General features: G+C 40.5%; 1 protein-coding gene across 3 annotated transcripts in view; it reads left to right on the forward strand.

Moving 5' to 3' along the window:
* The window catches only part of RANBP3L (RAN binding protein 3-like), a 122,694-nt gene that overhangs the window by 46,181 nt on the left and 52,013 nt on the right, over positions 1 to 24,500 (forward strand). For 2 of the 3 annotated variants that reach the window (XM_010853776.1, XM_010853778.1), the window contains exon 1: positions 19,382 to 19,933. In XM_010853776.1, coding sequence (XP_010852078.1) covers positions 19,852 to 19,933 — 82 coding nt within the window. In that variant the 5' untranslated portion in view covers positions 19,382 to 19,851. Of the gene's footprint in view, positions 1 to 19,381; positions 19,934 to 24,500 lie in introns of those variants that run through there. The other variant, XM_010853777.1, reaches the window with a different exon arrangement.

The raw sequence follows: 24,500 nt of genomic DNA on the forward strand, positions 1-24,500 counted from the left end.
AGTCTCCTGGCAATCTTGATTCCAGCCTGTGCTTCTTCCAGCCCAGCATTTCTCATGATGTACTCTGCATATAAGTTAAATAAGCAGGGTGACAATATACAGCCTTGACATACTCCTTTTCCTATTTGGAACCTGTCTGTTGTTCCATGTCCAGTTCTAACTGTTGCTTCTTGACCTGCATACAGGTTTCTCAAGAGGTAGGTCAGGTGGTCTGGTATTCCCGTCTCTTTCAGAATTTTCCACAGTTTATTGTGATCCACACAGTCAAAAGCTTTGGTATAGTCAATTGCCGAGGTCCAGCCCCGGCTGATCCAGGGTATTATAGGGGAGACAGTGTCAGCAACTTATTTAAATATTCATCAAAGATATAAAGAGTAATAGAATGAGGATAGCTCAGTAGGAAAATTCAGTGGAGAAAAGAGGCTGAGTAGCTTGGTCTACGCTGAAAATCAATATAACCTGTGACACCAGGTTAGCTCTGACCACGGAGGCCACAGGCGCCCTCTCGAATAGCGGAAGGTGCCCCACCTTAGACACCTTCTCGAGTGGGTCTTAGAAGCCCAGGCAAATAAATGGTCACAGAGGACCTCTGCGCTCCAGATGGAAACTTCAGCCGGAATGTGAAAAGAAAGAATGACATGGGGAGACCAAGCTTTGGTGAGCAAGGCCCATAGCTTTATTTTCAACCCAGGCTTTTATACTCTAAGTTACACATAGAGGATAATAGGGGATGTGAAATCGTGCAAAGTCATCAGTCTTTGATCCTTATCAAAAACCAGGGTTTCTTTCCTGCAAATTTATCATATACAAATGGTTTAGGTGATTTACATCATCTTCTGGCCAGAAGGCCTATTAATATTTTATGACTCTGACAAAGGTTTGTCAACCGTAAGACTTATTTTCTCTAAGAGTAATTATTTTAAGATTTGGTGCCATCCTCCAGAGGTGTTAGATAAAGTTGCATTCCTATAGGGCAGAGGTGCAGTGGGTTTACAACAAAGGAAAGAATTTATTACCTTAAGGGTCTAAAGTTGCTAACACCAAGGCCACTACTTATTTTTTCTACATACCAACTATATTAATTAATACACATTCAAGGATACAATACAGGGGATGTGGAAACTTGGCAGCAAGCACTGGCTCATCAATGAAATCTTTTACTAGTTTTATTCTGACAGTTTCTAACTCTCTGAGAGGCTCTAAGCTATTTGAATATCTTAAGCTTCCCGTGCCTCTCCAGGCTGGAAGACTGTAAACAATCGTATGCATAGCTGTAGGAGTCTGGGTAAACTTGTCAGGCGAGTTAGAGAACTATCTGAGGGGTTTAGATTTAAACACTCCTAATGCTCAGGAACTTTATTAATTGGAGCTATAAGTCAACTCTTTGTCAGAGAGAGAGAGATGGTGGTGGGGGACTGCCCCCAGTAAAGTCAGAGGTGAGAGCACAAAGCAATAAAGTAGGGAGACTCTGGTTTTTTGGGGGTAAATGCTCGAGAATATCCAGGGGGACTCCTGAGGCTCAATCCCGCCTTTGTGTATGCCGAGCCTCCTTCCTCATGACCTTTGCCGTGAGTGGAGTGCCTGTCGCTGGCTCCCAGTAGTCAATAAAGCAGAAGTAGATGTTTTTCTGGAACTCTTGCTTTTTAGATGATCCAGTGGATGTTGGCAATTTGATCTCTGGTTCCTCTGCCTTTTCTAAAACCAGCTTGAACAGCTGGAAGTTCACGGTTCATGTATTGCTGAAGCCTGGCTTGGGGAATTTTGAGCATTACTTTATTAGAATGTGAGATGAGTGCAGTTTAAATGTATTCAAATAATGAAAAAAATCTTATATATTTACCCATGTAATTAACATCTCCAGTGGTAATCATTCCTTTGTATAGAGCCATATTTCCAATATAATTAATATAATTTTCCAAATAGTTCCAATTTTAACCATTATTTTTCTAATAGTTAAAGTATGCTGATAATTAGTTCTTTTCAGGTTTTTGTGTTTAAAATATTACTTATTCTGGCTTTAGTTTGAACAATATTTTTGCCTGTAGTAGAATTTTAGGTTGAAAGTGTTTTGTTTTTTTTTAGTATTTTAAAGACATTGCTTCATTGTCTAATTAGTTGTATTGTTTCCAATGTTGAATCTATTATTCTTTCTTTTGTTTTTCTGTATTCTGCATATATCATGTGATGTATACCTGTGTTTGCTGACTGCTAAAAAAAAATGTTCCCTTTACCATTGATTTTGACTATGATGTGCCTTGGTGTAGTTTCATTTTTCTTGTGCTTGAATTTGTGGGTTTATAATTTTCATCAAACTTGGAAAAGTTGTGGTTATTATTTTTTCAAATATTTTTTCCTGCCTTCATCTCTCACACCTCTTGCTAGCTCAAATTATTAATACACATATATTAGTTCACTTGAAGTTAGCCCAACAGCTCACAGATAATCTGTTCATTTATTTTTAAATCTCTTTTTTTCCTTACATTTTCAATAATATCTGTTAGTCTACTTGAAAATTCACTAATTTTTTTACCTCCAGTATTCAATCTTATGCTAATTACACCCAGTATATTTTTTTTGTTTTAGGCATTTTATTTCTACTTGGGTATATTTTTATATCTTTCATAAAAGTCTCAGTTTAACTTTTTGAACATATGGAATATAGTTTTAATCACTATTTTGATATTTGTCATTGTTGTTTAGTCACTAAGTCGTAACCCCATGGGCTGTAGCCCACCATGTTTCTCTGTCCATGGGATTTTCTGGTAAGAATACTGGAGTGGGTTGCCATTTCCTCCTCTGGGGATCTTCCCAACCCAGGGATCAAACTCGAATCTCCTGCATTGGCAAGCAGATTCTTTTCCAGTGAGCCACCAGGGAAGCCCATTTTGATATTCTTGTCTGCTAATCCTAACATCTACCTAATTCTGCGTTTATTTTGATTGATTGATTATTTCTTGATCCCTAGTAATTATTTGTATGCCTGGTAATTTTTTATCAGGTGCCAGTCATTGTCAATTTCACCTGTTGCATGTTTTACAATGCTTATATAAATGTTCCTGCGCCTTGTTCTGGGATACAGTTATGTTATGTGGAAAGAGTTTTGTTTTTTCAGATATTGCTCTACGATTTATTAGGTGGGATCAGAACAGTCCTCTGTATAGAGCTACTGATACTTATTTCCCACTACCAGGATAGCACCCTTTTGAGTACTTCACGCACTGTGCTGTGAATCAGGAGGTTTTCCAGTGTGATTTCCGACTATAAGAATGATTATGACCCTGTATGAGTGCCAGGCACTCTTCCTATACCCATTCCAGGCAATTATGTCCCTGGTCGAAGGTAGTTTCCTCACAGGCATATGCGTCAGCGCTCAGCTGAAGAGTCAAGGGAAACGCTTCAGATTTTCAGATATCTTTGTACAGCTCTTTCTTTCTCAGTGTTCTTTCCTATGAACTCTAGTCACCTTGTTCACCCCAGGCTTTCAACTCCATCTCAAGTCAGAGAAAAGTCCAGGCTCCACCTCGGTTTGCCCTTTTCTGCATTACAGACTGGAATCTCTCTTAAGATAGCAAACAAAGATAAATAGAGGGCTCACCTCATTTGTCTCCTATCTTTTAGGAATATATGATATCAAGTATCTTGAAAACTATTGTTTCATATAATATTTTCTTTATTTATTGACTGGACTTCCTTGTGGCTCAGCTGGTAAAGAATCCACCTGCAATGAGGGAGGCCTGGGTTCAATCCCTGGGTTGGGAAGATCCCAGGGAGAAGGGAAAGGCTACCCACTCCAGTATTCTGGCCTGGAGAATTCCACGGACTGTACGGTCCATGGGTTCGCAAAGAGACACGACTGAGTGACTTTCACTTTCACTTTATTTATTGATTGCTTAAGGTGGGAGAATAAATCTGGTCCTGTTATTCCATCTTGGTCAGAAGTATAATTTAGCTCCTAGAATATTTATTTAGAGAAAGTTAATGGGTACTATTCACTATCAGGAAAGAAAGGAAAAAGAAAATCAGTTATTTAGTTTTAACCAAATGTTGTGGACAAAGGTTGTTGGGAGGTAGAAAAATTAGAAAAAAAATAGTGTAGAGTTTTTTCATGAAGCTAAATTTGTTTAATTTAAATGGCAGTTCCTTATGCTAAGATGAATTACTTGCTAAGTATTACTTCCATTTGATTTTTTTTTTACCTTGTAAAATTAAAAATTGGTGACTTTTCCAAATAAAGTACAGGCCTATCAAATTCCATAGTCTAGAAAGGAGTGATAAATTTGGGGAGTAAGAACAGGTCAGCTCCAGGTAGCTGAGGAATAATTGCTTTCTGAACTGACAAATGGAAAAACAGTTCTTTGAAGGTTAAGATTATATCTTTATTCATCATTTTATTTCCAGTGTCTAGCATATAGTTGGTGCTCAATATATGCTTGTTGAATGAATGTATGAATGAACAAATGAATTTGGTGCCTAATCACATAATACCCAAGCACTGCTGGTCTGGCAGAGCCAGGAATTTTCCAGTTACAGCCCTCTTAATTGATTTGCTTCATTAAAATAGAAACAGGAAAACTAATTGGCTTTGACACAGGCTTATTTCCCAGGTCACTGCTGTGACTGTCAAACACTCCTCAGTAAACAAGCTGTTGTGCAAGGCACCTGAGGCAAAGGACCTAATCAGTTGGCAGGATTTTTCACCATGACAACACAGATAGGGAGAAAAGAAAGAGTGCAGCATTAGCTGGTGAACCTGACATGCTTTGAGGACAGATGTAAAACTGGCAAAGAGTGGACCAGGCAAACACCTGTCCTGTGAGTTATAACACTGGCCACTTATGATGAATAGAGTCACTTGAGTTGCTTTTACAACATACAAATACTAAGTCCTAAATTAAGATTCAATTAATCTGAGATGGAGTGAGTAAATTGGCATATTTTTGAAGTCTATAGGTAATTTTTGTGTACACCTAGGGTTACAAATTACTGTGACAAGCCAAGAAATTAATAATCTCCCATATTTCAATGTTTGCTGATCTCTACCATTTAAAAGTGTTCTACTCTCCAGTAAGGTGCTACTAGTAAGAGGTACGCACTGTAAGAGTGAAAATCAGATGTTGGCAAATATGAAACTCTATTTTGTATTGGTGCCCCTTTTCCATTTACAAGCTCCCATTTCTGTCTTCCCTGGTGACTCAGACGGTAAAGAATCCACCTGCAATGCGAAAGACCTGGGTTTGACCCCTGGGTTGGGAAGATCCCCTGGAGAAGAGAATGGCTACCCACTTTGGTATTCTGGCCTGGAGAATTCCATGAACAGGGGAGCCTCGCAGGATATAGTCCATGGGGTCACAAAGAGTCGGACATGACTGACTTTCACAGGTTCACAGCAGATTTCTGTTCTACAGCAGGAAAATAAACTATAGCACAATCAGGTAAGTTCTACCTGATTTAGTATGAGCTGAGCTCAGTTGCTCAGTCATGTCCAACTCTTTGTGACTCTATAAACTGTAACCCATCAGGCTCCTATGTTCATGGGACTTTCAGGCAAGAATACTGGAGTGGGTTGCCATCTTCTTCTCTAAGGGATCTTCCTAAACCGGGATCAAACCCACATCTCTTGCATCTCCTGCATATCTGTATTATTTACAGATATATCTACTATTATTTCAATCACTATCCAGTTCAGAATTCTTTCTCCAAACTGCCTTCCCTCCCTATGCTTACTCAAATTCCAGAGAAGGGATCTCATGCTTGACTTTTGTGAAGGCTTTAGGAAGAAGTAAAGATCAGAATGAGTGAGCTAACTCACTCACTGCCCCCAGGTCAGTGGGCAGGAAACTGAATAGTTGGGCACAGTCACTGCTCTGCTGATTCTAGCTGCCACTGTCAGCACCCAGTCTGGTAGCAGTTATGTTGCTGTTGGTAGAGGAATCCTTGTATGCTCCCAGCAGTCCTGAGGTTCACTTCTGCTTCATCCCCAGAGAGGTGGTCTGCTATGACCTCTTGGTGGAATTTCTTCCCACCTATCTAACCTTTACTGGTTCCCAGGTGGTTCAGCAGTAAAGAATCTTCCTCCAAATGCAGGAAATGTGGGTTCCATCCCTGGGTCAGGAAGATCCCCCTGGAGGAGGAAATAGCAACCCACTCCAGTATTCTTGCCTGATAAATTCCACGGACAGAGGAGGCTGGTGGGCTACAGTCCACTGGGTTGCAAAGAGTCAGACATGACTTAGCCACAGAACGTGCACACACCCAATCTTTACAAGTCCTGAGGCAAATGGAGGCCCACATACCTTAAGTCTATATATTTAAGAATTACAAATCAAGTTAACTAAGTGCTAAATGAAATAGATTCTATTGCCCCAAGCTGAAAATATACTTTGTAAGAACAAGTCAGAAAAATATATACAAAGCTTAGAGTTAGCAAAATATCAATTAAATTTAATTTGCATTATATGTGCCTAGGCATTCTTTCAATGGGCTGGCTATGTTTGGGTTTGCATAAAGTTAAATATGCTTATTTAACTTATATGCAGAGTACATCATGCAAAATGCCAGGCTTGATGAAGCACAAGCTGGAATCAAGATTGCTGGGAGAAATATCAATAACCTCAGATACACAGATGACATCACCCTTATGGCAGAAAGGGAAGAACTAAAGAGCCTCTTGAAAGTGAAAGAGGACAGTGAAAAATCTGGCTTAAAACTCAACATTCAGAAAACTAAGATCATGGCATCTGGTCCTATCACTTCATGGCAAATAGATGGGGAGACAATGGAAACAGTGACAGATTTTTTTTTGAGGGGGGTGCTCCAAAATCACTGCAGATGGTGACTGCAGCCATGAAATTAAAAGACGCTTGCTCTTTGGAAGAAAAGCTATGACAAACCTAGACAGCATATTAAAAAACAGAGACATTACTTTGCCAACAAAGGTTTATCTAGTCAAGGCTATGGTTTTTTCAGTAGTCATGTATGGATGTGAGAGTTGGACTGTGAAGAAAGCTGAGCACTGAAGAATTGATGATTTTGTATTGTGATGCTGTAGAGGACTCTTGAGAGTCCCTTGGGCTGTAAGGAGATCTAGCCAGTCAATCCTAAAGGAAATCAATTCTGAATATTCATTGGAAGGACTGATGCTGAAGCTGAAACTCCGATACTTTGGCCACCTGATGTGAAAAACTCCTTGGAAAAGACCCTGATGCTGGGAATGATTGAAGGCAGGAGGAGAAGGCAATGACAGAGGATGAGATGGTTAGATGGCATCACTAACTCAATGGACGAGTTTGAGCAAGCTCCGGGAGTTGGTGATGGACAGGGAAGCCTGCTGCAGTCCATGGGGTCACAAAGAGTTGGATATGACTGAGTGGCTGAACTGAACTGATGTTTGGGTGAGTGATCAATTAGAAATTGGTACATGTTTGTTCCCTAGAATCTAAATTTTTGGCCCTGGTTTCAAGTAAAATCACTAATTATGTTGATACAATCAAAATTTTCGCACATAACTTGTATTCTTATGTCTGTAATGATCAAATCAATTGAAAGTATAATTATATTTAAACATAAAATTTGGATTAATTTTAAGAAAATTTCAAGTAGATGTTAGCAAATAAAACTATTTTTTTCCGATTTTATCTATTTAAAAAAAAATTGGCAGCACAGCACAGTGTGTGGGTTCCTTGACCAGGATCAAACCTGTGCTTCCCGCAGTGGAAGCGTGCAGTCTTAACCACTGGACCACTAGAGAAATCCGTATTTTTTGCTAATTTTAAAATAAGCAAGATTTCTTTTTAAATTTTAAAATTATTTATTAAAAGGCAAACTACAAAGTATAATGTATCAATTCAATTTTTCACCCAATTTTAAGTCAAAATGATTTCACTAAAGATTAAAATTAAAAATTTTTAAACATTTAAATTAAATCTTATGAAATACTTTTAAAAAGCCAAACTATTTGTAATTCTGGAATTTAATGCCCATGAAATTGCCAGTATAAAGGGAAGGAATCATGTTTCATGCACATTACAACTAGGCCTGCATTTGTACACGTTTAACGATTACATGAACAATAAGGCAATTGTTTCTTGTGTGCGATAAGTTGCTTCAGTTGTGTCCGACTCTTTGCGATCCTGTGTCCTGTAGCCCGCCACATTCCTCTGTCCATGGGATTCTCCAGGCAACAATACTGGAGCGAGTTACCCTCCTCCAGGGGAATCTTCCCAACCCAGGGATGGAACTCAGGTCTCTTATGTCTCCTGTATTGACAGGTGGGTTCTTCACTGCTAGCACCATTTGGAAAGCCCTAATTGTTTTTCACTTATCAGATTAATCATCGACAATAGGGGGCAAATTCACCAGCACCTCTGGAAGTACAAACTAAAACAGAAAGAGGAAGAGGAAAATGTACAGTCAGCCCTGTGAGGGAACGAATATCTCATCATAAAGGAATCTTCTGCATTCACACTATTTGAGAGAAAGAGTTTATAATATAATTAATTTGTCTTTTTTCTCCCTGAAGCATTTTCACCGAATCCACTGCTAAAACCCTCCTCACACTCCCAGGCAGACACTGCAAGTACAGCCCACAAACCTTCAGGGCTTTGGACACAACTGCCTTTTGTTCAGAGTCTAAACCAGTGGAGAAGCTTTCCTTGCAGCCTAAACAGTGTCAGTCAGAGCAAAAGTGTTTAGGGTTGTAGGTTGGTCTGTGCCAGCTCTGATCTCAGATCCCTGGTGGCAGCATCACCATGTGTTTCTTGGCAAATGTATTTGTTGGTGATATGCAGAGCCCCCTCAGGCATGGGGTCCAGGACACGGACCTCTCTTGCCAGAGACAAAGTAAGGCTGGTACTGATCACTTGAAAGTAGAAAATGTTAGTCACTCAGTCGTGTTCAACTCCTGGTGACTCCATGGACTGTATTCTGCCAGGCTCCTCTGTCCATGGAATTCTCCAGGCAAAAATACTGGAGTGGATTACCATTCCCTTCTCCAGGGGATCTTCCCCATCCAGGGATAGAACCTGGGTCTCCTGCATTGTAGGCGGATTCTTTACTGTCTGAGCCACTGGGGAGGCCCTTGGCTGCATGTGTATCTGGGAATGGGGTATAGCTTAGCAAGCTGACGTATGCTTCTAATCATCTTATGTGATTGCTGGGGCCCTGGGAAGCTTACACTTACCGTTACAACCACCTTGGTTCTGTGGGAAAACTGGGAGGTGATTTATAGCCTCTCCTGACTTGTTCCGCCCCTTGCTGATGCCCTCTCCCTCTGTCCATCTGATGTCTTCTGCCTGTGCCTTGGCAGCCCTAGACATGCCAGCGGGTTCTGCCATTCACCCAGTCCCTACATTCAGATGTCCCGCTGAATTTCACAGGATCTTCTTTGCAGATCCTCTTTATCAGAAATCATGGCAAGTGATCTCCTTTCTGAAGAGAGAGTATGAAAAGAATAAGTGTTCCAACTCTAAGACTCCAAGGTTTCTTCAAGAAGTCACCCTGGCCTTTCCCTCCAGTGGCTCCACAGATCATCCTCTAGGTCAGGGTTCCCAATCCCTGGGCTGTGGATTAGTCTGCAGCCTGTTAGGAACCCGGCCGCACAGGAGGAAGAGGTGAGTGCTGGGAGAGTTGGGAGAATGTAGCTTCATCTGCCACTCCCCATCGATCACATTACTGCCTGAACGATACCCTCCACCCACTCCCACCTCCCCGCCATCCCCATCCACGGAAAAATTGTCTTCTACAAAACTGGTGCCAAAAGGGGTGGGGACCACTGTTCTAGGTGGAGTAGGATGTCTAATTGACTTCTGATACTCCCTCCTGCTGCTGCTGCTGCTAAGTCGGTTCAGTCGTGTCCGACTCTGTGCGACCCCAGAGACGGCAGCCCACCAGGCTCCCCCATCCCTGGGATTCTCCAGGCAAGAACACTGGAGTGGGTTGCCATTTCCTTCTCCAGTGCATGAAAGTGAAAAGTGAAAGTTGCTCAGTTGTGTCTAACTCCTAGCGACTCCATGGACTGTAGCCCACCAGGCTCCTCCGTCCATGGGGTTTTCCAGGCAAGAGTACTGAAGTGGGGTGCCATTGCCTTCTCTGATACTCCCTGCCCCCAGCCACTGTTTTTGTCTCATCCGTGATTGGTCCTTATTCAGTCTATCTATACATCTGTATTTATGTCTGTTCTCTGACCCAGGGAGAGTTTTGTTGTAGCAAAGGGAAAAAAGTAAGACTGATGTCTTACTTTTGTGAATTGACCTCTCAACCTATCATCACAATTAACAGATTATCAACTTCTCCACTACCCCTCTTTGGTGGTAATAAGAGGGGAGGTAAAAATGGATAGTTTTAGCTCCCCAAAATAACTTTGAAAAGTCAATCCAACTGGTTGACTGCTCTGAGTCAATCACGGCCTCTGATGTTATAAAACCCACCCTTCCATAAAATTCCTGGAAGGATACTTTTAAACATGCTACTTTATTTCTATTTGTTTAAGTGAAAGGATCCCTTAACACTCCCTAGGAAAATCTGTTCTCTACGTTGCAATCTTGCTGCTAGCAGGAATCTTCCCTGTATTTACCACAAATGAAGACATTCAGAAACCAAAAGGACTGGAAGAGAAACCGTAATAACAAAGCATGTATCATTTAAATACAAATTCTGTTCTGAAAAATCAGAAGTTGAGAATCTTTGCTTTTCCCAAGCATCTATTCGGTAGGATTGAAGACAAAAATAGCTGAATATAATTTTTTATCCCTGTGGCATTATGTTAATGCTCACTTTTGAAACACAAGGTTGAGAAATTATACTTTTCATCTGCTTCAATATATGTGGGGACACCAGGATTGTAGAAATTTCTGCCTGTCAAACCCCTCTCTCCTGATTAGAAGCTCCTGGAGGTATCTGGTTGAGCACACAGGCAAAATAGAGAGTGCAGAAACCAAGGTTTGGCTCTGGGCACAGGGCACCATGCCAAGAGGGCACTGCCATTCCTGGTTGATAACAGGCACTGGAAGAGACTTAGAAATTTTGAGGAAGTCCCTCCAAAGTATGGGCCCCACATTGCCAGGTCTAGGTAAGGTACTGTACTAATGACTGCTATGGGATCCACAGGTTTTCATCAGGTGTAGACATAAACATAAAGGAGAGCTGGCAGCAACACTACTGATCTTGGGTTAGAAGGGAGTCCTTTGTTTTTATTCTGTTTCACTTTTCCCAACAATATTTATCATGTGCTATGGACCAGGCATTACTGTAGATGATGAGTGTTGGTAGTAAACATGCCCTCAAGAAGTTTACCATCTGGCACCATGTTTTAAAATCCTAGCTATTAATTAGAATTATTTTGGAGAGCTCTTGAAAAATATTTGCTCCCAAGTTCCACCCCAAACCAATCTATTCACATATTCAGGGGGCAGGGGCCAAGCACCAGAATGCTTTATAATTCCCCAGGGGATTCTAAGGTGCAGTCAGAATTGAGAACTACTGACACAGGAGGTTGGTGATGGACAGGGAGGCCTGGCGTGCTGCAGTTCATGGGGTCGCAAAGAGTCAGACACGACTGAGCAACTGAACTGAACTGAACTGGACATAGGAGATAAAAAATGATTCTGAATGAATGCATATCTCCTGCTACTGTTCTCCATGGCCTGTGCTCTAGCCCAGCAGACTGAATTCCTTTAAAAATGTGGACAGGCTCTGTTACAGGGCTGTTTGCTTGGTGAGTTCTTTCAGCCACTGGAGGTCTGTGAGGGCCCTCCTATGCTATCATGAATCCACCCAAGGCTTGTTCACCAGCTGACTGTGGTGGACCAGGCTTTGTATCACATTGGGTGGTGGGGAAGATCACTTCTTTCATGGCTTCCATGCTTTGTGTTGGCCTAGAATATAACACCAGGTGGACTCCAAAGCCTATAAAGCAGCTTCTCAAACCACACACAAACTTTTTCAAAATGTAATATTTCATTTGAATCAATTATGAAACCAAATCTCTGCCCTGTTCTGCTAGACAATTCATATATTTTAATTATCTGTCAGCTTTTTGGAATTTAAGGCCTACTCAGGCCTTTTTAAACTACTAAATGCTTGCCTACTTAGAAACTCAAAGGTTTATAGTTTGTTTCAAAGGAATTTTAGAAAGGGTGTGCTTGTGCTCAGTCCTGTCTGCACTTTGCATCTCCATGGACTGTAGCCCACCAGGTTCCTCTGTCCATGGAATTTTTCAGGCAAGAATACTGGAGTGGGTTGCCATGCCCTTCTCCAGGGGATCTTCCTGACAGGGAGATCAAACCCATGTCTCCTGCATCTCCTGCACTGCAGGCAGATTCTTTACCACTGAGTTATTGGGGAAATAACTTCCCCCTTAGAAGTTATAAATTCCCCTTAGAAGGGGAAGCCATATATATTTACTTAATTGCTTTTAGACAGTTCTTACATATACATACTTCACTTTATTTCATAATTCTATTGATAATTCCCTCAAATAAAGTTGTCTGTCATAGGCAGCCTGGCTGACTCTCTGACATGTAGTACAGATATTTCCTCTTGGTATCTGCTATGTTTGTCCTTCACTGGGCTGCCAAATGCTGACTAAAATCATTAGTCAGCTCCCAGCAGGGTTTCTCCTCTTGCATTCAGACTGGCCAGCTATCTCCATCTTTCCATCATATTTAGTTAGCATCTTTTGTGCTTTGTGTAACTGTAAACAGTATTTTTAATAAATCATAAAAAGGGACATAATTTTAAACATACAATTTAATAACCCATGAAAATAGAGTCAGGAAAATAAAAAGAAAAAAATGTCTGTTGTTTGGAGTCATCATTTCTTTTTATTTTCCTCTGGAGGGTGAGAGTGGAGATGATTTCTAATGAAGCTCTCTCATGCAATTGGAAAATTCCCACAGCTGCAAAGCTGGCTGTCTCAGCCACCGAGCTGACAAAGATTTCCTTGCACGAAGGAAAGTCAAGAAGAACGAAGCCCTACTTCTTTCCAAAGTGATATTATGCAGGTTTTAAAAATATGTCATCAGAGAAAAACTTGGCAAGGACTTCTGGGTTCTGCTGTTGATGTCAGTCTCAGCAGTTAGGCTCAGATGGGACCCTAGTGTGATTTCATGAATTCATTATCCTTCCGATGAAATTCACGGCCGTCTCTGGAGTGTCAGTCTCTGTGCTCCACACTCATGGTTCTCTCTGGTGGGAGGCAAGAAGTGGTTGGGGTTCTACAGTAAGAAGTTAGTTGATATCCACTGAATACTGTGACCAGGCCTCTGAAGTCATGCATGTAGGAATACAAAGAGTTCATAGACATTTTTCCTCAGTGCCTCACTGAGGAGCTGAATTTGGATGAAAACTCTCTCCCATCGTTGCAAATACAAGCTGTGATGGAGGGAATATTTGTCTTTTCCCAAGTTCATATGCTGTAATCCCCTCAGTATGACGGCGATAGAAGTACGACCAGTGGGGAGCAATTAGGTCATGAGAAAGGAGCCCTTATAAATGGGATTTTGTGTGTGCTCAGTCGCTAAGTTGTGTCCAACTCTTTTGGACTCTTTTGGGAGTCCATGTGGCTCCCATGGACTGTAGCCCAAGAGGATCCTCTATCTATGAGATTTTCCAGGCAAGAATTCTGGAGTGGGCTGCCTCCTCCAGGATGAATGGGACTAGTGACCTCATAAACGAGACCCCTGAGGGCCCTCTTCCCCTCTTCCCACCACGTGAGGACACAGTGGGAAGTCAGTTGTCTGCAACCTGGAAAAGGACGCTCACTGGACCCTAAACATCCTAGCACCATGATCTTGGAAGTCTAGCTCCCAGAATTGTGACAAGAGATTTCTGTTGTGTTTAAGCCACTGGTCTATGATGCTTTATTTTAGCAGCCAAAGCTAAGACACAACCTACCTGAATTTTTAGAAATAGAAATAAAAAACTGGTATAGAAGGGAAGTATACAGTTGAGAAGTCATGAGTAAAATGACTCTTTGGTTCTCTTTAAATGAGAGTGTCATTTTTACATAAATCTAGCCTTCTTTCAGGAGAAGGCAATGGCAACCTGCTCCAATAGTCTTGCCTGGAAAATCCCATGGATGGAGGAGCCTGGTGGGCTGCAGTCCATGGGGTCGCTAAGAGTCTGACACGACTGAACGACTTCACTTTCACTTTTCACTTTCATGCATTGGAGAAGGAAATGGCAACCCACTCCAGTGTTCTTGCCTGGAGAATCCCAGGGATGGGAGCCTGGTGGGCTGCCATCTATGGGGTCCCACAGAGTCGGACACGACTGATGTGACTTAGCAGCAGCAGCAGCTGCCTTCTTTCTCTGCCATAAAGGTCTCTTGATGATCATGGCCCAGATACTTGAGACTGGACCCCAGTATTGTTACCATTGTTTATAAATTGTATTCATGTACTGCCATATAAATACATTATGAATATTAACATTTCCTATATTTGTGTATGTTTTATAAAATGTGGAGTAAAAGATTGAATGCGAAATTTGAAGAATTTCTTTCTACATCCTGATAAATTTGGCACATTGCCTATTTATTGTACCTTTTCAATTAGATTCATTCAGTAATTATACTTTAAAACTTTTTATAGTGGAAATGTAAAAAAAAAATAATAGGCATGAAAGTGCAATAAATCCCATGTACCCATCATTGAGTTTTAATGATTATCAATTTATGATCAATTTTATTTCATCTCTACCCCCATATCTCTCGTCTAAATTATTTTGAGACAAATCCCACATATAAAAATTTTTAATTAAATTATATTATACTCCACATAACATAAAAAAATGAGTGAAAGGGAAATTGAGAAAGAAAAAGAGAAAATGAATGAAGAAAGAAAGGAGGAAGGGAGAGGATGAAAGCATAGTTTGTTTATTATTTTATTCTTGCAAATGTAAATTCAAACGAATAACAAGAGTTTGATCTGGTGCAAGTTAGTTTGCTTTAATTTGGAAATGATCCCAATTAATGAGTATTTACCTTCAAAGAGTTCAGTTCTGCTGAGAACCCACTGACCCTGATGCCTGTGTTTAGATGGAATTCAGATGGAATTCAGACTCTGTAGGAGTATGTGCTGTTACCTAGAATGGTGGACAACATGGAACCAGAACCATTGCACTCTGAGTTTCCTTGCCACTTAATAAACAAACAAAATAAAACTCAGTATTTCTCTACCTATGGCTTTATTTTGTTGTTTTCATTTTGGCTAAAATCACATCCATAATCAGGTAACCTTCCTATAGTCTCAGATACAGGTAATTATTCCCTCAGCTCACAAATAAAGGACCCCATTCTTGTGGTCACCGGGTAAAAACACATGGGTTTATCCTGAGGCAAAGGATAAACCTTATCCTGAGGCGAGTTTTACTAACTGACCTTGGACTCTGCTGACCTCCAGAGGGAGCCCTATGGCAGTCAAGTCTGAGACTCACCCATGAAAGGTCAAAATTAGTTTGAATTACCAAGACAATATTTATGGAGTGTGGCAACATTTCTGATAACCTAACTCACATGTTGGCATTCAATAGTAGCAATTTTAGAGTAGCAAGCAACTTAAGTAAGCAATCTGGTGCCATGCCAGTGTAGCCTCATGAACCTATTGACAGGAGCAAGTATTCAAGCATAACACTCTCTAATACAACCATTTGCCTCTCTTTTGTTTTTCCAAATAGCAATCACAGGGTCCAGCCAACTGTATTACTTGGGAAATTCTTTGCGCTGAAGACATGCAGTAAGTTAGAGTAACATGACTCTGAACTGCTTAAAAATACTGCCTTGATGGTACATTAGGATGTGTGTGTTAGTCGCTCAGTCATGTCCGACTCTTTGCAACCCCACAGACTGTAGCCCACCAGGCGTCTATGTCCATGGATTCTCTAGGCAAGAGTACTGGAGTGGATTGCCATTCCTTTCTCCAGAGGATCTTCCCGACCCAGGGACCAAACCGGGGTCTCCTGCATTGCAGGCAGATTCTTGGATATACATGTTAAATAAGCCATTGTGAGATTCTGAAACTCAACATTCTCATCCACACTCTTTGGTGGAAGGAAGAGTTATTTGGGGAAAAAAAAAAAAAAAACTACCACTGGCTGATATAAAGGAGCAAGGATCTGTTATTTAAAAGCATAGAAAATCTAAAGTCTTAACACTAGTTCAGATTGAATTGCATTAAGGTTTCTGTGTCTCATAGTTTTCTGTGTCTGCATTCTATCATATCAAGGGCCTTGAGTCTTATGCTCTGGCAATGAGAGTGATGAATACTATGGCTTTGTATTTATATAATACTTGTGCTTCAGAACAGTCTGCTGCTGCTGCTAAGTCGTGTCAGTTGTGTCCGACTCTGTGCGACCCCGTAGACAACAGCCCACCAGGCTCCCCTGTCCCTGGGATTCTCTAGGCAAGAACACTGGAGTGGGTTGCCATTTCCTTCTCCAATGCATGAAAGTGAAAAGTGAAAGTGAAGCTGCTCAGTTGTGTCCGACTCTTAGCTACCCCATGGACTGCAGCCTACCAGGCTCCTCCATCCATGGGATTTTCCAGGCAAGAGTACTGGAGTGGGTCACCAGTGCCTTCTCTGTCAGAACAGTCTAAAGACCCTCAAAGAGTAGGTAAACCTGTCAACTAGATATCATACATACTTTTGAAACAAGGCAGATTATTATTAAACAAGTAACTCACTTGTGAGCTAATGTATAATGTATGATGCTTTTTAAACATGGTTCAATTGAAAGAAGAATAAGGAAATTTCTCCTGTAAACTGAGAACCACTTAGATTATAAAACTGATATTTTATTATTAGAATTCATAGCTTTCTGAGAATTCTAATCATAAAATATCAATTTTTCCAGTATCACCCCAAAGCAATAAGATCAACTGTCTGATAAGACTGACAAGATCAACTGTCTAAGTGTGACATGCCATTCTACTCTATTCTTCTGGGAGTACAAAGCCACAGGATAGGCAGAAAAGATATGGGAGAGAAGAACTTAAATCAAGGAAACTGGTAGCACCATTGTGGCATCAGAGAGAGCTGATAAATGAAGAAGCTTGGCTTTCAGAGGATTCTAATTCATTTTTAAACAATCTGCAAGCAAAAATGCCAAATATTATTCACCTGTTTCTTGACCCAACCAGATTTCACCTTTTGCATTCTGACTTCTTGCTTTTTCTTATAAGCAAAAAGCAAAGTACAACATGCCCATTATGAATTACTAACCTGGTGGTGTGTCTGGCATATGGCTGATACAGCTGATGTTATTTCATGTACTCCTATGACATGCTCCTTTCAGCTACACTGGCTTATTTCCAATGGAAATTGGAGAGTCAAAACACAGTCCTCTGAGAGCAGAAGTGTAACTAAACAGGCAGCGTAAGAGCATGCTCTTGACTCAGTTGCAGGGCCACTGCCCAGGACTCACTCAATGATGCACGACAGTTGGACACAGAGAAACCAGGTTCAAGGTTACACAATACAAGCTCTAGGGCCAGAAAGCTGGCTGATAGCCTCTATGGTCAGCTGAGCATTCCTTTTCTTGTCTTTTTTCCAGCTTCACATCCATTCATGAGTAAGAATGATGGAGGCATCAAGCGGGCTTCGTTGAAACACCAGACCTTACATTAGGATAAACGTAGATCCTAGTCTCCAAGCAACATTTCTCAGCGAGAAACCTACAGAAAGAAAAACATTTAAGGGACATAGTGACCAAATACAATGTGTGGACTTCTGGGTCCCAATTTGAACAAAATAATACCTGGATATTTAATTACACTAAGGAATCATGCTTAATTATTAAAGGGGTGACACTTTTATTATGGTTCCATTTTTCAAAGTCCTAGCATTTTAGGAAGACATGTTGAAATATGTATGAATGCAATGATGTCTGGGATGCTTCAAGTGGTGGAGTGAGGCGGAAAGGGGTTGTGATGAAACACAGATTTGCAACAAGATTATGCATAAGCTACTAATGACTAACTCTAACCAATGAGTGCACAGGACTTATTATGCTATATTCTTTTTTCTTATTCAGATAGATAGGTAGGTAAAATATTTCTCATTATAAAACACTTTTAAAAATATCAATTTTTCCCAAGGGCTTGCTTGTAGTTTTGTGGGGAATTTGATTTACTTATATAATAATAGGTTTAGTGAGACCCATAATCTGATAGAATATCAATAGCTTTATGTAACTCAGCAAAACAATACCTCAGTCCCCTACCATGATCATTGTGAAGCAGGAAATAAATACCAGCCATTTAAAACAGAAACTATGGTTCTCTAGTAAATAAAAGGATTCTTTTATTTCAGTGGAATCCTTTTATTTCAGTATAGCTAAGCACTTCTATAAGCTGTTACACTCTGAGTTACTTAAAAAACTGCAATAGATGAATTATATATTGAAATTATATATATACATAGTAAAAGCAGCTTGATAAAAATAGTAAGAATTATGAAAGAGCAATCACGCATTCTGTAAGAGCTTTCATAGCTCAGAGTACTCTTGGGAAGCTCTTAGGTACCTCAAAGTAAAATGAGGATTCCCACCAAGATCTGACTACGAGGTAAACTTCTAGTTAGGGTGTCAACTAGATACCCGAGCTGTTAGCACCAGTTTCCAAATGTGCCCTGGAAGATGCAGGTTCCAGACTCTGTGGCTAAAGAGCTCTGCCTTTCCCTTTGTCCTGGCCCACAACCTCATTTCTGAATATGTAAGACCTGTGAGTCTTGAAGGGCAGGATCTACCAGCATTCATTAAAATTTCAGGGGTAGCAGTTCCCAAGTTCCATGAAGGGTGTTCAGGATTTGTTTTCAAGCTGTAATGAAATATGCTATTATATGCTATAATATAAACGATTTTCAACATTTCAGTAAAGTGTGCTATTTCAGCACAAGAAAACACTGGAAATAGCTTTGTCTTATGATCTGAAAATAGTATCTAAGGGGAAACAGATCCGTGGAAAGATAATGTTTTCTGTGTTTATTTTTCTTCCCGAATTCCAAATAATTGCTTTGGCAGGTGGCTCTAAAGCTGCCCCCTTCTGAAGACTCAGAGGTGTTTACAGAAGTTAAAAGTTCTAGCAGTACATTTCCATGAGCTCATTAGCAGTTCTCTTAGATTTCACGTACACAAGTGAATAGCCATGCTGTAAAAACTCCTGCTTTAAGCTTTCCTTTTAATTACAAACAAAACAGCAGAAGTCAGATATGTGATTACTGCAACATCAGGGCATCTTTTCAGAATCCTGCTTTGGTCACTATCATTCAAAGCAACTCTAAATGCCATTTTCGCCTGCCTCTTTATGCTAATCAGCCTAGCCCACTCGGCTCCTCCTTCTTCCAGCCTCCCTTAAGAACTGTTCACTTTCAGCGGTCACGGAGGGAAACTCAGACCAGGCTTAGAAATCTCTTGATTTAACTCAGTAGCACTTTTTCTTTCCTTTGTGTATGGGTTACTCTGCAGTCATCTCTAAATACTCAGGACATTAGATTCACATCCACAGAAGGAGTCAATAATTGCAAAACTATAATCTGTTAGAAAAAGGGTTACTTCACAGGATTTTACACTGTAAGAGGGGAAGTTTCAGTGTGCTTTGAAATAAAAGAAGAATTAGTTGTACTTTTAATCTTCATGTGTAGGAGAAGCTACAAGTTGGTAAATATTTATTTCAAGAATCATGACTAGGAAGCACTTGGAAATGTATTAGAGAAGTAAATGGTTTTCCAGGCAAGGACAGGATCTGCTTGTACCTCTGTAGTTCTGGGTAACGTGTGACACCGTTCTAGGTGACAGGCCAAGAGAAGGGATACCCTACTATCCTGGATCCACAGCCATACTGCCAGTACCCTGTCTACCATGCAAAGAAAAGGCAGTAGCCACCTGTTCAACAGTGTGCACACCTGTAGACTGAAGCTTCCTCAGGAGCAGCAACATCAAGGTGAGTCAGTCAAGCTAATGGGTGGTGTGTTTTGTGACCTCCTGTCCATTTGGATTCTTGGAAGGATGGTGGGCTGGCGAAGTACCTGTTGTGAAATGCTTTGCAATCTTTCATTTTTAAATTTTGAAAATAGACATAACAGTGACGCCTAAGGGTGAGTTTACTTGCATTCACTGTTGGTTTTTAAAGGGCTACAGAAGACCATAGAAAATGCCTAGTCCTTGGAGTTGTCATTCTGAAACTTATGTGGTTACATTTCTAGCCACTGTCATTTTTCTAGAGTATTCTGGATTTTGTGTAATTCAAAACACCTATCTAGGCAAGGCTGAATCATCTACAGGGGGAATTTGCTAAGAATGGCTTTAAGTTAGTCTGGACATTTTCCCTTGTCCGACCACTACTGGTACCGTTTTGGATTTAGAGCCCAATCTTGTCTAAATTTCTGGCTCATTCATTTATGGGCGAAAAAAATACATTCTTGGGTCTTTCCCTCTTATGGCTCTGGAACAAACGGAGACAGACAGGGGAAAGTGTCACATTTCACAAGATGGGCACTCATTCAGACTGAACTGTCTACCTTGCAGCCATTTTCACCATCAGTCTTAAAACTTCAGATCCACTGCTCAGCCAGCTGCATCAATTAGCAGCAGATGGTTGATATGAATAGACAGGATGATCCCTCAGTCCATTCCGTCAGGGACACCAGGGACAGTTGTAGAAAAGGCTGGATGTCATGGATGACATCACCCTCCAGATGTTAAGGATTTACCCCAGACATTTCTAACTTCTCAATACCCTCACAGGCAAACGGATCTGGCTACAAGCTCTTTCTTTTTCTACAGACACAGTTTTAGATTTCAGTAGCATGGAGTGTGTTGTCTGAAGGGCTGAAACTTCCCATTTGTAAGGTGGCATCTGTGTGCTAGCATTCATGTGAATGTGTCAAGCTACCTCCCTGCTTCAGTCTCTGGACTTCATGCTGTCCAAGGCTTAGCACAGGGTGGGTAGAAAATACTTCATATTAAGTGAAAATAGCAAAAAATTTTAAGACCCTTATGAACCATCATGACTTACATAAATCATTTTGAACTAACTGCCTTAGAATGTAAAGTCCTAGGATGTGCCAGGGTTTAATCACAGCACTGTAAAATGGACTTGCTCCTCTATTAATGGACAATTCTAATTCATTTTAGGTTTTTTTGTTTGCTATTCATTTTGTTTGAAATGTTGAAAGCTACCTTCCACCTCTCACAATTGTTGATGTAATATTTACTACAGAAATCTTGCTAGGGGGAGCATAAAGGAGATGGTAAAAATCACCTACAAAAATTACCACCTAAACAGATGCTATTAACATTTTAATGTATGTCTTCTAGCCTCTCTTCTTTGCACATGTATAGATTATTCTTTTACTTAATTTTTAAAAGCAAATAGACTTATTTTGTACCTAAAGTTTGCAAACTATTTTTTAACTCAACAATTGAGTATGAACAAATTCCCATGTCATCATATATTCTTTTACAACCTTATTTTTAATAGTTGCATACTATTCCTTCACATGAATACAGGTAAATTCTTTCAGGTAATTCACTACTGCTGGATAGCTCAGTGATTTCTAATTTTTCACTATTACAAGAAACACTTGTTTAACATACACTAATGGATAAATTGTTGCTGAGATGAAATTATTCTTTTGGAAAACATTCTCAGAAGTGGAATTTTGAAGTCAAATGATGTGCATATTTTTAAAGATTTTTTTTTGGAAGGGGATAAATGGCCTTCTATTCAGCAGTGTAGAGATATAGTCTCAGTAATACCGGGTATTAATTTCAAGTTGTTTTTTCCAATTTTGTAAGTGGAAAATAGGATCCCACTGTTGTCTTAATTTAAGGCAGTTTGTCTTGATGGTCTCTCCCTTACTGGCCATATCCAGAGCAGCCTGAAAATATCACTGTGATGACATACTTCCCAAAATATCAACAAGATTAGAAGTCTGGTCTATTTCTCAGACCAAAGGTTTTGCCTAGAATATTTTGAAAGCAACTATATTCTTCCACAACTGGGTCTCAAAATATCTGCCCACATAAACCACAATCCATAAAGTTGTGAAGCATGCTAGTTCAATTCAGACTGGCCATTGACTGCTACAAGAAATGTCCTCTAGAGATCCGAGTTGACACTTGGGCAGACACTGGGCAGAGTTTGCCTTCCAGTTATAGTTCTGGAGTTTATAAGCATTTATTCAGTGTAATGGTTCTGACTTTGCCATCAAGCTCTATTTGTACCTTGTTCTTAAGCAAAGTTCAGCAAAGGCCCAAGTAAGCAAAGCCATTTGTTTCAGAGTGAGGGCTGGCTGTGGATTTATTCACTGAGGTATTCTGAGTGAGTGGCTTTGGCCTATCCCAGCCAGACTAAGATTCCAGCATACAGATTAGGATTAATGGACCTTTAACTCTTCTGCAGCATGAACAGATTCAACACATATGCACTTTCCAATCCTCCATGCTAGAGGCTAAAGTTCTTTATGTTAAGTCTGAGGTATTTAATGCTTTCTACCTAGTCACTCACAAAACATGCTTTTTTCAGTGATCACATAAATAAAGTCACCTATTCTTCAGCAGTTATCTGGACAATGACTATGCAGAACGCTGTGCCAGATGCTGGGGAAGTACGCTGAAATAAGCTAACTAAGCCACGTGCTTTCCTGTCCACATAGACTTTATTTCCACTGCATGGAAACAGGTGCTATACTAGTCCAGAATGGAAGCCCAGAAAACTGCTCTTTCTGCTGTCACTTCTTCTGAGATAGTTCAGATCCATCTGTCTGTAACATCCATCTGAGATCACATTTGTAGACATTAATTTATATGTCTATAAAGACTCAACACAACGTTCAGTACACATTACATGTCCTAGAGGGAATAAGTTTTACAATGCTTTGAAGTTCACAGAGTAGCATCACAGACATTATTTAATTATACACACGTGTATATATATAAACATGCGTATACATGTATGTAATGTGTCTGTATACATGCAGGCATGTATGACTATGTGTGTGTACACATGTACGTATACATCTTATTGTACTGTTTCTCTGAAGAACCTTGACCAATATACTACTTCACCTGATTATTATGAGAATTAAATAAGATAATGTCTGTGAAAGACACTTTGTTAACCTCAAAGCATGTACATATATACATACTCTATGTGTACATGCTGTGCTGTGCTTAGTCGCTCAGTCATGTCCGACTCTTTGTGACTCCATGGACTATAGTCCGCCAAGCTCCTCTGTCCGTGGGGATTCTCCAGGCAAGAACACTGGACTGGGTTGCTGCCCTCTTCCAGAGGATCTTCCCAACCCAGGGATCGAACCCAGGTCTCCCACATTGCAGGCAGATTCTTTACTGTCTCAGCCACTGGGGAAGCCCCTATGTATATATATGTGTGTGTATATTTGTATATGTATGTGTGTGTTGGTTGCTCAGTTGTGTCCAACTCTGAGACATCATAAACTGTAGCCCACAGTGCTTATCTGTCAATGGAATCCTCCAGACCAGAATACTGGGGTGGGTAGCCTTTCCCTTCTCCAGGGGATCTTCCTGACCCAAGGATTCCTGCATTGCAGGGTCTCCTGCATGGCAGGCAGGTTCTTTACTGAGCCATCAGGGAAGCCCCATCAATAAATTTGTATATAGATATAGATATAGATGGGCTTCCTTGGTGACTCAGCTGGTAAAGAATCCTCCTGCAATGCGAAAGACCTGGGTTTGATCCCTGGGTTGGGAAGATACCCTGGAGAAGGGAAAAGCTACCCACTCCAGTATTTTGGCCTGGAGAATTCTATGGACTGTATAGTCCATGGGGTCGCAAAGAGCTGGACATGACTGAGCAACTTCCACTTTGTACTTTTGTAGATGTAGATATAGAAAGACACAGATATAGAGAGAGGGAGAGAGGTTATTTTTAAGGGACTGACTCACACGATTATGGAGGCTGGCAAGTCAAAAGTCTGTTGTGTGGGACAGCAGGTTGGAGACCAATGTGAGGATCTAACCAATGTTTCAGTTGAAGTCCAAAGGTTGTCTGCTGGCAGAATCCCCTCTTCCCCAGGAGAGGTCAATCTTTTGTTTTAGTCAGGCTTTCAGCTGATTGGATGAGGCCCACCAAAATTATGGAGGGCAATCTACTTTACTCAAAGTTCACCAGTTTAAAAGTAAGTCTCGTTCAAAACACTCTCACAGAAACATTGGGAATAATGTCTGACCAACTATCTGGCATTGTGGTGCAGCCAAGTAGACCCAAAATTAACTACTACAGGAAAGCATCATTATCCTCATTTTTAAAGATGTGGAAACTGAGAATCTTCAAAGTCAAGTGATTTCTCCAAGGTCACCTGGTTATTAAAAGCTATGTTCAATGTACTGTTTGCTCTGTGTCGCTGTCTTATAAAATCCACAATTCCTAGTATTACAATATTAAGTTTTTTCATTGGTCCATATTAGAAAACCTCTGCAGATCCAAGAGGCATTGGAATACCTCCTGATTTTCTTTGTATGTTCTG

Source organism: Bison bison, unplaced genomic scaffold (assembly GCF_000754665.1).
Source record: "Bison bison bison isolate TAMUID 2011002044 unplaced genomic scaffold, Bison_UMD1.0 scf7180017864331, whole genome shotgun sequence".
NCBI lineage: Eukaryota > Metazoa > Chordata > Mammalia > Artiodactyla > Bovidae > Bison > Bison bison.